The 14,626-nt window shown below is 45.4% G+C and overlaps 1 protein-coding gene across 3 annotated transcripts; it reads left to right on the forward strand.

The window, feature by feature from the left end:
- The first annotated feature begins 95 nt into the window (after nt 1-95).
- On the forward strand, nt 96-14,545 carry LOC129853309 (FK506-binding protein 15-like). 3 transcript variants are annotated; one of them, XM_055919208.1, is made up of 29 exons: nt 96-1,541; nt 5,499-5,602; nt 5,712-5,790; nt 5,914-5,983; nt 6,104-6,178; nt 6,277-6,375; nt 6,467-6,616; nt 6,740-6,808; nt 6,931-7,074; nt 7,178-7,329; nt 7,427-7,475; nt 7,603-7,719; nt 7,819-7,903; nt 8,099-8,202; nt 8,372-8,572; nt 8,655-8,753; nt 8,863-8,957; nt 9,093-9,195; nt 9,454-9,486; nt 9,948-10,119; nt 10,243-10,379; nt 11,436-11,591; nt 11,688-11,840; nt 12,054-12,146; nt 12,269-12,382; nt 12,470-12,577; nt 12,694-13,283; nt 13,486-13,591; nt 13,895-14,545. In XM_055919208.1, the coding sequence occupies exons 1-29, from the start codon at nt 1,492-1,494 to the stop codon at nt 13,967-13,969; spliced, it is 3,582 nt and encodes a 1,193-aa protein (XP_055775183.1). In that variant the 5' UTR covers nt 96-1,491; the 3' UTR covers nt 13,970-14,545. The 3 variants fall into 3 exon arrangements, with proteins under 3 accessions (XP_055775183.1, XP_055775185.1, XP_055775184.1); XM_055919210.1 differs by lacking the exon at nt 13,486-13,591; XM_055919209.1 differs by lacking the exon at nt 9,454-9,486.
- Nucleotides 14,546-14,626: the final 81 nt, after the last annotated feature.

Consider the following 14,626-nt stretch of genomic DNA (forward strand, 5'->3'; position numbering starts at 1 on the left):
GAGAAAAATAAGAAAGTCTGCCAGTCCTGTTGTTTTTTGATAAAGAACAAATACCTACGCATGTGAAGCTTGGTTATGTAAGATACACTATAAGAGCTTTCGACCCAAACAATTGCAGTGTAAGAATTGTAAAGGATGTGTCAATTTTGTGTGCAGACGGACAGAGTATATTGAAGAACTGTGTGTAGGACGACTGTGCTGAAATTGTGGTGGGGATCCTGATCCCGAGTTCCTGGAGATTGACCGTTCTAACAATCGAATCTCCAATGCGGAGGCGATAAAAATAGAGAAAATAAGTGATGCTAGTGAAGATATGGTCGTGGACGTACCACAGCCTGAAGTAAATGTTTGCTGCCAGTCAAGAGTGTGTTAAAAAGGTGGATTTTGTGGCATTCATTGCCACATTTATTAACTGCACAGAACAAGTCTAACAAACTGGACATTACTGTGGCTGTGGCAGAAAAGGTATGGGGACTTAAGGATTTTACATCTGAAGGCTTGCTAGGGGTTCTGGCGCAAGAAGACCCAGGTTCCCCATTGAGCCTGTGTAGGGATCAGATTCGTTTGATTTAGTTTAGTGTATTTATTATTTGGTAGTTATTTTTTTGTGTGGGGGGTTCCATTTTTGGGAATCCTGTTTCCATCCCGCACAGTAGTTGTCGATCGCCAATATACTGTAATGAAACAGGCAGGGAGCAGGTCTCGAACCTCGACCTTCTATAGCCCGAAGTCCAGCGCGCTATCCATTGTGCCGCAAAAGCATGCTACGCGGCAGAGTCGATAACCGCGCTTATAAACCCAGGGTTGTTACAATACCATAGAAGAGCATCATGTCCACCATGGCTTGTGTTTATATTGAAGGTCTATAACATTGGACTTGGGTATAAAACATAATTACATAATGCTCAATTTGTTGAATTGTGTTGGACAACTGGTAGGTAGAGTGAGAAGACAACCTTCCATTGGTAAAGTTAGCAACGGTGAAATCAGATAGACAACGCTAGTTAGCTACGCTACCAGTATAATCGACTAGCTAACCTTGTTACTAACAAGTTACACGTTTCTTATAAACGATTTTCTACGCCGAAAAACCTCTACATTGTAGCCAACGTATGAGACGTCATTATCTTCTATAACTGGTGTTGGAAGGGTGGCTCCCTTCACGTCTTTTTACTCGATATCTTAGCGCAAACATGTTGAATTGCTTTGTTTACCTTTTGAATTAGACTGCATTTACCCCTAATGATCCCAGAGTGCAACGCGTTATTTACATTGTGTCGTAAACGGGAAATAAGGCCATTACCCCGGAGCAGAACAATTCACAGTACCATGGATCAGGTGATATGTCAGCTGATGATCAGAAGAAACAGGAAGACAGATTAGTGGGTGTCCTAGCGTTGTTATTTCTCAATAAGTATTATATTTATCAACCCAAAACAAATCATAATATTTGAGAAGAATTACTGCTACACGAAAGAAAATACATTCAAAATGTTTGCCGCTGACGACGAGGATGGAGATTTTCTGTCGCCTACTGGAGGGTGAGTTTGCTTTCTTTCAGGCTAACTGGCTAATACCAATCTAGCTAAACCATTTTTCTTTTACATGAAGCTGTGCCTATTTTGTAGCGAATGGAAGCTAAGATATCTTGCTTGTTTTTTTTTTTTAGAGACTTCCCGAATTGAAGTAGGCTAGGCTATAATTTTCACAGAACTAGCTAGTTACTGCACCCACTGACAAAAACTGCACGGATGCTATGGAAAATGGCTAGCTGCGAAATCATTTTGATTGACATGTAGCCAACTACCCCCGAAATCACTACAACAATTTAAGGTAGTCAAGCCCATTCACACACAGTCTGGTACATTGTTAGATTACTTGTTGATATTGCTGCACTGTCGGAACTAGAAGCACAAGCATTTCGCTATACTCGCAATAACCTCTGCTAATCATGTGTATGTGACCAATACGATTAGATTTTACGGATTTGAGCTAGTCGGGCGCGTGCCTTCGAAGGAATCGAAGGAAAGCGTGACCTCGCCTTACACTTCGCGCATCCTCAGTTAGAGCCCTGTGTTCCGAGACAGGCTTTGTCCTCCACCTCTCACCCAAAGACAGTAATGCATTGGATTTGCATGTACAGTAGGTGTCTCATGCAACTGTTGCTATATCCTATGTTTTGGGTAGTTTGATTTCACCCCAATATGTTTTCCCATTTGGCTGTGAGCCCAATTTCAGTTCAAGAGGATTGGTACCACAGTTGCTGAATTAATAGGTCTGCTATGTCTCATCTGAAGTTCATAGATATTCAATCACTTGAACAATGCAGGCTAACTGCCAACTAGGGCATGTTGTTTTGCTCTCTAACATTTCCTGGCTAGTGGGGCAATTGTTCCCTCTGCTAATATGATTTGGAGGAATAAAGCTTGTCTGGGCCAGGAGCAGTGAAGGAGGGAGAGGCTAGGGTTGTGGCTCCTAATTCCTCTCACATGCTGCTAGTTAGGGCCAGTAGGGCGAGGGCTGCCTGCTCCTTCACATCAGCTCAGCAAACTGGACTGCAGACTGAGCCAGAGCTCCACAGCTCTTCCAGTGATATGGTGTCAAATCTGCCATGGTGGTGTGACTGCATTGGAGAGCAAGACATTGGGGAAAGGAGAGGAGGGCATTGCTAAGAGTGGCAACACTGAAACTTAGTGTGTTGTTGGGTGGCCCATGCCTGTCTGTGGCCCATGCCTGTCTCTCTTACAAGTGGCTAAACGGGCTACTCTTCACCACCAGTCGTCAGCAACAAAGACCCAGGCCTCAAGGTGCCCACTATGTCTTCTGCTCTGAGGGATAATGACTACCTTTGGAGGGAGATCCAAGGGTCAGTATGGCCCTGCTCTTGAGGGAAATGTTCAAGTGAAACCTAATGATTTTCATCTCGATAATGAACAAATCTTTAATTTGCCACTGGTGGTCTGTCTGTGCCAGTTGAGGAAGGTCATGGTGTGAATTTGTGATGTGGTTCTTCTTCTGGAAAGCATGTGAATGTTCTTGTGATGTATTCTTGCTTCAGTTATGGCAACATATTGTTAGAGATGATGGTGCAATACCTGATGATGTAAGCTATTCTAGTGTGTACGATTATTGTATCGTAGTAAGAGCTGCTGGGATAACAACCTACATCCACGGTTGTGTGTTTTCGTATTTCATTCAACAACCTGTTAAATGTGGAAATGGGCTACTTGACTTATTAACATGAACAAGTAATTTTAGCATTTTGACTTGTTGGATGCAGTTGCTTTGGGATTTGGAAATCCTCAGTCTCTTTCAGATGAAAGGGCTCATAAGAGCAGCTTTTCTCTGTTGTGTGGGCATGGGTCTTGATATACAGTGTGTGGTGGCTGTATAAACCGGGCATGGGGCTTTTGTTCTCTGTGGTCAATATAAATACATTTTCACTTTAATTTGTTGTCAGCTGAAATCATGAACAGTAAGCAAGAAAATTGTTGACCATGAAACGGCAACAACTGAATTGACAGAATAGTGTTGGCTTTTTACCCAATGAGATGTTTTTTGTCTCTATGGAACATATGTGTTGATCTCTTTTGAACTTCATTTAGGAGAGAGCCAAGTAGACCGACCTCATTACACCAATAGGGCTTTTGCAGATTATGGGCTTACAGAAATAACCTAAATAACACTTGCTCTATGTCCGGGTTCCCCATCTCGTAGCCTGCGGGTGATTTAAAAAAAAAAAAAATATATATATATTTGGTACCTCAAGTTTTCTGAGTGTTTATTTTATTTTTTACTTGTTGGACATGAGACTGCAAATCAGCTCCAAGTGATTTTACTTTTGGAAATCTGTTTCAAAGTATTCCCACACATTATAGAGAGAGATGTGATTGTATACAAATGTAAGCAAGATTAGAAATTATGTTTTAGTCAACTATTATATCTGTTTGGGCTTCTTGTGGTCAATTTGCAGTCTATAAATGATTTGTAATTACAGTACATTCGGAAAGTATTCAGACCCCTTCAATTGTTCCACATTTTGTTACGTTACAGCCTTATTCTAAAATGAATAAACTTTTTTCCCCAAAAATCCATCGACACACAATACCCCATAATGACATTTTTGCAAATTTATAGACAACTGATATCACATTTACATAAGTATTCTCAGACCCTTTACTCAGTACTTTGTTGAAGCACCGTTGGCAGTGTTTACAGCCTCAAGTCTTCTGAGTATGACGCTACAAGCTTGGCACACCTGTATTTGGGGAGTTTCTCCCATTCTTCTTTGCAGATCATCTCAAGCGCTGTCAAGTTGGATGGGGAGCGTCGCTGCACAGCTATGTTCAGGTCTTTCCAGATGTTCAATCGGGTTCAAGTCCGAGCTCAGACTGGGCCACTCAACAACATTCAGAGAGTTTTCCCAAAGCCACTCCTGCATTGTCTTGGCTGTGTGCTTAGGGTCGTTGTCCTGTTGGAAGGTGAACCATCTCCCCAGTTTGAGGTCCTTTATTTTGCTCTGTTCAAATTCCCCTTTATCCTGACTAGTCTCCCAGTCCCTGCCGCTGAAAAACATTCCCACAGCATAATGCAGCCACCACCATGCTTCAATGTAGGGATGGTATTGGCCAGGTGATGAGCGGTGCCTGGTTTCCTCGAGACATGACGCTTGGCATTCAAGCCAAAGCGTTCAGTCTTGGTTTCACGAGACCAGATAATATTTTTTCTCATGGTCTGAGAGTTCCTTAGGTGCCATTTGGCAAACTCCAAGCGGGCTGTCATGTGCATTTTACTGAGGAGTGGCTTCCGTCTGGCCACTCTACCATAAAGGCCTGATTGGTGGAGTGCTGCAGAGATAGTTGGAAGAGTCTTGGTGGTTCCAAATTTCTTCCATTTAAGAATGGAGGCCACTGTGTTCTTGGGGACCTTCAAAGCTGCAGAAATGTTTTGGTACCCTTCCCCAGATCTGTGCCTCGACACAATCCTGTCTCGGAGCTCTACGGGCAATACCTTCGACCTCATGGCTTAGTTTTTGCTCTGACATGCACTGTCAACTGTGGGACCTTATATAGATGAGTGTGTGCCTTTCCAAATCATGTCCAATCATTTGAATTTACCACAGGTGGACTCCAATCAAGTTGTAGAAAAATCTTAAGGATGATCAATGGAAACAGGATGCACCTGAGTTCAATTTCGAGTCTCTTAGCTAAGGGTCTGAATACTTATGTAAATAAATAAAACATTTAAAGAAGAAAATTCTATATTTTTATACATATGCAAACATTTCTAAACCTGTTCGCTTTGTCATTATGCTGTATTGTGTGTAGATTGAGGAACGTCTATTTTCATACATTTTAGAATAAGGTTGTAATGTAAAAAATGTGGGAAAAGTGAAGGGGTCTGAATGCACTGTATGTTCCGCCTCCTTGACCATCCGCACAAGAAAAAAATCAGCTTGCGGCTGAATCTAGTTGATGATCCCTGCTGTTTTATTTCAGGGCAAAGCTGGCATCACTTTTTGGGATGGACCAAGCACCTAGTCAGGGGAATGAATCCTTCCAATATACAGCCCCTAAACAGCCTAGGAAGACCCCGAATCCAGGTAAAAACATCATTTTAGCAATGGAAGGAAATATGACCAAAGTTAGGTTAACATGATCAGGTGAAACTGAGATGTGTTTACTGACAATAGAGCACGTTTTAATTTCCAGGACCTCCTGCCCAGAAACCCACTGGCCCTCCTGGTGCTCCTGCAGTATTATTGGCTACAGCTATCCATGCTTTCAAATAGTGAGTATCTTTAAACTGTACAAATGACTTGAAATGCCACCCTGTTGATCCTGTGACGAGACCCATTCATTTGTTTTGAGTTCATGACTTACTCCATAATTGATCGTGCATCTTTTTGTTTAGTCTTAATGGACAGTATCAGAAACAAGGAAAGCTTGGAGCTGCAGTCCTGGGTAACCACACAACCAAAGAGGTGTGCTTTTATTTTTTTAAATGTGAATAAATGTTAATCATTTCTGTCTCTTTGAACATGCTTATCATCATGCAAGTTTGCTAAAAATGGCGTAAAAGTTCCCTGTCTGTTTTTTCGTAGTACAAACTCTTGCTGTACGCCAGTCAACAGAAACAAGTGACTGCGGCCACGATTCATGTTGGGTTCGCCTTTACGGTGAGTTTGTATCAGAAGAACCTGAGCAAGTGAAGAGCGAGCCAGTTGGCTTCACTTAAATAATCTCAGCTCTTACTCTTTCCCATTGTCTTCTGCAGGTTCAGCCCAGCAACTACTGCACTTTTTATGACGACCAGCGTCAGAACTGGTCCCTGATGTTTGACACAGACAAAGCTGCCGTGGACTTTTGTAAAGAGGTGAAGGACAGCAGATGGACTCTGAGTTTGAGTTTGTTTAATTTAATACTAATACAAAAGTGATTGAATTGGCAACTTGTCTTTGATTTAGGTGTGTTTGGCAAAAGTGAACAGCGCCCCCGCCTTAGATATGGTGGTGGTGCAGGACCTGACACTAGGGGAGGGGCAGGGGGTTGAGAATGGAGACTCCCTGGAGGTGGCATACACAGGATGGCTCCTGCAGAACCATGCCATCGGACAGGTAAGATATCGCTGTGTTTATTGTTCCATCAGAGATCAGTGCTTTGCACATAGCTGTGTATCCTCTTTGCCCTGGGATGTAGTGGTACAGCAGTGGTCTTGTAATATTCAACTATTGTTTCAGGTGTTTGACTCCAACCTGAACAAAGACAAGCTACTACGACTGAAACTTGGCGCTGGAAAAGTGATGAAGGTGAGTCATAGATGTCCTATGGGTGAGTCATTTGGGTTGTATGGGCAAAGCTTCTGTTCTCAAGAAGAATAGTAGGGGCATGGGGAACTTACAGCTTCCTCTCTCTCCTTTCTAATTGCCAGGGCTGGGAGGAGGGCATGCTGGGTATGAGGAAGTCAGGCCGGCGTCTCATGGTGATACCCCCCAGTCTGGGAGACGGCTCCCAAGGAGTGGCCAACTGCGTCCCAGCAGACTGCACACTTATCTTTGAGGCAGAGCTACGACGGGTAGGACGTCCAGCATCTCTCAAATGGGACTGTCCGATAACATTAAGCCAGAAGTCACAATTGAGTTTCTTTGTCTCCTCATGCTCTTCTATTGTGTCCTCAGTTGAAGTTGGCGAAGGACAGTGTGTCTGACCGTGCCAGTGCTGGGTCTCGGGACTCTGCTGCCTCCTCACCTGCCCCCAGTATGGAGAACCTGGGCCCGGACCTACCAGCAGGGCCCGCTCAGCCCCCTTCTACAAGCCCCGGGAGACCAGGGTAAGAGTACAGGCTTTCCTGAACACTCATAACCATCTCCCCCAGCTCATTTCTTGTCTTTGTCCTTCTTTCATTGTTTTCACCCTCTCGTTTTCAGGGAACCACTACTTCGGGCAAAGTCGAATTCCATCAGTGAACAGTTGACAGTGAGTGCTTTCTCTTCTGAGTAACATTAGACTTTAATATAAAATGTGCAAAGCTGACCTGTTTGTAACCAAAGCCCTATCAGGCTGATGAGGTATAACCTACTCCTTAATCTTCCCATGGCTCCAGAATCCAGATGCCACCAAAGCCAAGCTGATCTCTCGCATGGCCAAGATGGGCCAGCCTATGTTGCCCTTCATGGCAGGGCCCTCCTCCCAGCCAGACTCCAGTGACTCTGAGATGGAGGTGAGATAGAAGGTCCAAGGGATTGTATTTTCACATAGCTGCACCTACAGAATATGAGCTGAGATAATGATGCTAGATATAACCAGTGTCTTCCTTCAGGACCCCAGCGTGTCCAGAGTGAAGGAGCGTCCTGCTGCTCCCTCTCCTGTGCAGATCTCCCCTGCCCCCCAAGCTCCAGTGCAAGGTGAGCTCTCCCACAACCTCTGCTGGAGTCATCAGTCTCCATGTTTAGCTGGCCAATAAATGGTCTAATATCACACTTTTTTAAGACCGATTAGACTGAGATTTGTTATAAAGCTTTCTTTTCAGGGTGTCGATGTTTGTTGATGCCCTGGGATGTAATTTCTCAGTTAGTACATAATGTGTATTTTTCCTACAGTGCTTTCCTACCCTCATGGGGCACCGCCCTCTGCCTTGATGCCTGTCGCTATGACAACTGCTGCTCCGCAGCCTGTGATGCCAGGCTCCGCCCATGCCTTTCAGGTGAGAATGACAAATGTCATCTTCATCGTTCAACTGTCAAACATTTAAACTAATTTCCATGCTATTTTGTATTGGCTGCAGAGCTGACTTAAAGGCTAACCTCCCTTCTAACGAATCTTCCTCCATTCTCTGCTGCGTCATTGAATCAGTCTGTTATGTTTTTTCATAGCCTTATGCCTACCCACAGTCCTCTATGGCTCCCTCTCAACTTCAACAAATGGGCCAGATTTACCCCACCCAGACAGTGCCATACATGGGAGGCACTGGAGAGGTCACTTCCTTCCTAATGACTGAAGCTCGGCAGCACAACACTGAGATCCGATTGGCTGTCGGCAAAGTGGCCGATAAAGTGGACCAGTTGGCGTCAAAGGTCAGCAATATTATTATTTTTATTTCTCTTTCTGTATCAGACATTTCCACCTCCAGTTTTTCACTTCTCATCGATTTGACAGGTTGATGACCTTCAGAGGCAAGGAGGCCACTCATTGGTTATGCCCAGTGTCAATATGGAAACATCCATGATTATGCACAACATCCAAAGAATCATTCAGGTATAGTCTGGTTGGGGGGTTGTGTTAGGGATTTAATTCCCTAATAATACTTTAGTAAAATGTCTACTTGTTTTTTCTCTCACTGTATCTCATTATATTTACTGTACAGGAAAATGAATCTTTAAAGAAGGATGTCTATGAGAAGAGCTCACGTGTAGAGGAGCAGAACCACAAGATTGGGGAGCTCATCAACCAGAACCAGAGGTAAGAGGCAGACATTGATGCAGAAGTTAACATTGGGGGATCTGAAATGGCACCATATTCACATACCAATTTCAGACACAGCCGTTGATTTTCCCTGCGTGTCCAGCCAGGCTTGTCTCTTTTGTTGTTGTCCAGATACATGGAGCAGAGTAACCTGCTGATGGAGCAGAGGAATGATTCCCTGAAGTCCTCCAGTGAACACAACCAGGTCCGGGTGCTGCAGGCTGAGCAGGATAAGGTAGATCACTGTACCACCACCCTACTGTACATTTGTATATACTGTCATCAACCTGCAAGGAGGAACTAACCTTCTCTTATACTCTCACAGCCAGGGCTCATTATTCTCATGTGACTTAATGGCTCTATTACACTATCTAACATGGCTTTAGGGATATTAGTGTTTTTTTTACTAACAGAATGACTGCTGTAGCTCCTGGCTGTTTGTCCTGCTGTGTTCCTCTCAGGACCTTTAGTAGTGACTGCTCTCTCTTTCCAGCATGCACTGCCTCAGGACCTGTGCTTGGGCCAGGTGAGCCTGTTAGCTCTCGCTCTACCTTCCTCCACTCATCCTCCTTCCCGTCCCCCTTTTTGCTGACTTTTCATTTTTTTCTTCAGCCCTTTCCTCCTCATCAGTCATCATAATTCACCAGTCATCTTCTTCCCACAGGATCATGCTGTCAGGCTCCATGTTAACTCTGTCTCTCACTCATCACGTCCAGCCAATCACCATCACCACTGTCCGCTCGCACTGTCTATGGCTGTGTCCCAAAACTATAAGATGACCTCCTTTCCTCGTCGCCTTTCCTTCATGACCACTGGAAAAAGGACTGAACACTGACAGTTCCCAACATCTTGATTTATTTCCAGTCAGATTAGTGATCATGAAGGAAATACGTTAGTTTAGGTTATTGGGACACAGCCTGCCTTTGGACTGTGTATTGTATAGACAGACAACACCGCTGACTAACAGTACTTGTCTCTGTCGCTCAGGTGCGTCTGACAGAGGAGCTGGCCACGTGTACAGCGCGGGTGTCCCAGCTGCAGCAGGAAGCCACGTCTCACCAGCAGAGGGCTGCAGAGTTGCAGAGCAAACTGACCTCTGCCCTGCAGGACAGTGACACACACTGCACACACATCTCCTCCTTAGAGACCCAACTGGAAGGTTTGCACTACTCTTACATAATTATGTGCTATAAACACAATGTTTTTCTTTTAAATTGGTTAGAAAGGTGTCAGTGAGAGTGTGTTTATGTTGGTGTGAGACTAAACGTGTGTTTTTGAGTAGAGCTAAAGGAGACGTCAGAGCGAGGCCAGGCCCAGTACCGTACAGAGAAGCAGAAACGCAAAGGGATGGAGCTCAGAGTAAATAACATGGAGGAGGAGTTGCAGGACCTGAAGACTGACAAAGAAAGTCTGGAACGAGTGAGTATGGCACAGTGTCTGTGGGCTGTTTTCTCGCAAGGGAGCTGGGCGCAATGGTATTCCAGGGCGCGTTCTCAGAGCATGCGCAGATCAGTTGGCAGGCATCTTCACGGTCATTTCCAATCTCTCCTTGTCCCAGTCTGTAATGTTTTAAGATGACCACCATCATTCCTGTTCCCAAGAACTCTAAGGCTTCATGCCACAATGACTACCGCCCTGTAGCGCTCTCATCTGTCATCATGAAGTGCTTGGAAAGGCGGGTTATGGCACACATCAACTCCATCCCAGACACCCTAGACACACTCCAACTTGCATACCGACCCAACAGATCCATAGACGACGGAGTCTCAATTACACTCCATTTGCTGATGACCCAACGGTGGTAGGTCACTGGCGACGATGAGACAGCCTACAGGGAGGAGATCAGTGACAACAACCTCTCCCTCAACGTCAGTAAGACCAAGGAGCTGATTGTGGACTACAGGAAATGGGATGGCGGGCACGCCCCCATCCACATCGACGGGGCTGTAGTGGACCGGGTCTAGAGCTTCAATTTCCTCTATGTACTAATCACTAAGGACTTAAAATGGTCCACTCACACGCGCACAGCGCCTCTTCCCCCTCGGGAGGTTGAAAATGTTTGGCATGGGCCCTCAAATCCTCAACAAAGGTTCTACAACTGCACCCTTGAGAGCATCTTGACTGGCTGCATCACTGCTTGGTATGGCAACAGCACCGCACTCAATTGCCTGGTGCAATAGAGGGTGGTGCGGACGGCCCAGTACATTTCTTGGGCCAAGCTCCCTGCCATCCATCAGGCAGTGTGAAAGAAAGGCCCGGAAAATCGTGCACGTGACATTAAAATGTAACTTTTAGATTTAGCCTCCAATGCATACGGCTCTGTTAGAAATTGCCCAAAGGCACAGATCTAGGATCAGCTTACAGATCTCAGTTCTCTTCAATCCTATACCATAACCTTCACCAATAGTGTGTGAAAAGGACCTAAAACTGAAATTAGATCGGTGTCTAAGGGTAGCTTCATCTTTCTTCTCTTAGACGCTGTCAGACAGGAAGAAGAAGTGGCAGGCGGAGAGACAGCGGTGTGATGAGGAGATGGAGGAGCTGAGGAGGAGCAGCCAGCAGGACATGGACAGTCTAAAGACACAGCTCCGCAAGGCCAGGACCAGCACTGGCCAGGCAGCCTCAGAACAGGTACTGTACAGGGTGTAATAATATTTGTCTATGGGGAGAGGGTGAAGAGTAATTGTGCGTGCGTGTACGGCTGACTTGTGCGTGTGTGTGTTCCAGCTAGCCCAGCTGCAAGCGGAGCTGGAGGAAGAGTGGAAGGGGAAGTGTGAGCAGGCGCTGGCCTCAGCCAAGGAGCAGCAGGGGCGTCAGATGGCCGAACTGGCAGAGCAAAGGGACACACTGGAGCAGAGACTGACCCAGCTACAGGAAAAGGTCAACAGCCTAACCCATATTATACCGTACACAAAGCTTTCTCTCTCCTGATGCCCCATTGGACTCCTGAGTTAATACATCATTTTATATTGTGTGGCTAAGGGGGAATTTGTTACTGTTATACAACAATGGAATTCCATAAGTTCTAAGGCTGGGAAATTACTTGTGTAGCTTAATCTGTGAGAGTTTAGTGGTTCTAACGCATTCTAACAGTTCTCAGCTCTGAAGCAGTCCAGGGACTCAGAAGAGCAGTGCCTGCTACAGCAGCAGGTACAGGATGAGAAGCTGCAGGTCCTACAAGAAAAGGTACTGATGTGTTTACATGTTAGTGTAGCATTAGCAGCTAACTCTCTCCATATCATAATGAAGTCCTCTTTCTCACACACTCACATTCGTTCTCTCTTTTCTCTCGTTCTCCTCTCTTTCAGTATTCAGGCCTGGAGGAGCAGTCATCAGCTATGAAACAGAAGCTTGAGGGGCGAGTGGCTGAGCTGGAAAGGAGGCTGGCAGAGCAAAGGGGCCAAGAGGACACTGCAGGGGAGGTGAGAGGGACACAGTCATGTTTCACAGCTGAGTGTCTGTCTTACCTGTACTTCATGGTTTGACCCTAGCCCTGTGTGCCCTGGCAGGTGAAGCGTGTGATGAACGGAGTGTTCCACTCTCTGAGAGGGGAGTTTGACCTACATGAGACGTACACAGGCAGCGCTGTGCTCAGTATAATCGTCAACACCATAAAGGTACTGCATCTCTGCTTGACAATTATCGAAACGTTTATATCTTACTACTGTGTTATTCACAATGGAGATGGACTGAAAGGGATTTGGGTGAATTAATGTTGGTGTTTGACCTTCAGAGTGTTACGTTGCAACTGCTCAACGTTACTGAGAGTCCTTCGTCCCATCGGAGTGAAAAGGAAGAGGTGGTGGAGATCAGTGATGTGAAGCGTAGAGAGGAGAGACCACCACAGGATGTCCATGTGAATGGGGAGGAAGAGGAGGAGCAGAGGACAGAGTCAGAGCAGCCTAGTGAGGTCGTTGGGCAGAGGGAGGGAGACCCCAGAGATGTGCAGGAGAGGGCTCGTCTGGAGGCAGTACCAAAGACCGAGAAGCCGACTAAGGTGGAGCTAGCGTCAGACATCCACACAAAACCAGAGCACCAATCACACTCAACCCAGCCACGACCAACATCTCCCGAGCCACTGGGAGAGAACACCACCGAGGCTTCGGAACCCACTGACATAAACCCTGAGGAGAATCTGCCCTCTGAGATGGGACAGGAAAGCCAGTCAGAAGTTGACGTAATTACCACAGAGGTGAAAAAAGTGAGTGTCACTATTGAGGGTTCCATGGGTGAACTGGAAATAACTAGCCCCAAAGCCACAGGTCCTCCAACCCAGCCCCCACCTCCACCAAGCCCTCTGCATGACAGTCCTGGGAAAGTAAGGTGAGTTTTCTAGCGAGACCAGTGAAATACACAACAGTCTCATTCAACTGAGCCGCATCTATGTTCATAATAAGTCTGTTGTCCCTTGCTAATATGCATGAATTCCTGCACCTCTCTCTCTGCCTTTTATCCCCACCCCCCCTTGCTCTCCCTCCTTGCTCTACTCTATGTCCATTCTCACTTGTGTGTTCTATTCTCTCAGTCTGACTGAGGGAGTAGGAGAGGAAAATGGAAAGGAGACATTTTTCCAGAGCACAGCCCCAACCAAACCCCCACCACCACCCACTGAGGAGGAGGAGGATGAGCTGGTGAGGAAGGATCAGTAGAGCCACACCAGTTCTCTCAGATTTATACACACTGGTTCTGTTCCCCTTGTTTGTCAGTAACGTTTGTCTGTTACATGGCCTACTGAATAGTACATCAGGTAACATAAAGCTGGTTTCAAGATATAATTCAGTGGCAGGATCTTCTGCTGTTGAATGTCTATGACAGGAACTTGTTCTGAATTACTTAATTCATTTCCGAACAGTCTCATAAGTGTTTTGTGGTTGGTCAGCATAGGATTACTGAACACAACTCACATTTGATATACTTTTGCCATGTTTTCTAAGAGCTTGAAGGGGCGACCTCCCCCAGCCCCTCTGTTTGGCGATGAAGAGGATGAAGATCTTGACTGGCTGGGCTGAGCTGAGCAACAACTGAAGTGATAAGTCTTATGAGTCTTGAAGGCCATCCTCTAGAGAGATGATTTCCACTGTCCTAGAAGAGACTATACCTGGTTGAACATGTAGTGAACTCAGTCTGTCTGAGATAAGGCAACTCTGAACAATGTGAGTGAGAAGGACGTCCTGTCAGACTGCCCTGAACACTGCGGTTAAAGATCTGTGTGCCATGTTGAGATCTGTAGGGCTGACCTGATTGCTGTTGCCTGAAAGCCACCTTTGATCAATTAAGTCTGATGAAATCCACCAGAAATACCCCCCCCCCCCCCCCCCCCCCCCCCCCATGCAATCAAAGTCAATTCACCCTGTAATTTGTTGCTTACATTGGGTCTTTGAGACTAAAATGATGGTTTAGGGTATTTTAACTATTGTAGCTTGGATGTTCATTTATCTGATTTGATTTAAGATGTATGTTTGCTTGTTGTCAGAGTTACAAGGCTGTTGTGTATTAATAATGAGGGCTTGATGCTTCAAGAACATCTAACTTTTAAAAATGTTTGCTGAGATTCATTCCAGAAAATAAAAAACATATAAAAAAGATGTCCACATATTCTTTTAATTTTTTCACCAGAGATATTTCTGCATCATTTTGGTATGACATCCATAATCAAACCAACGACC

This window comes from Salvelinus fontinalis, chromosome 4 (genome assembly GCF_029448725.1).
Source record: "Salvelinus fontinalis isolate EN_2023a chromosome 4, ASM2944872v1, whole genome shotgun sequence".
Classification (NCBI taxonomy): Eukaryota; Metazoa; Chordata; class Actinopteri; order Salmoniformes; family Salmonidae; genus Salvelinus; species Salvelinus fontinalis.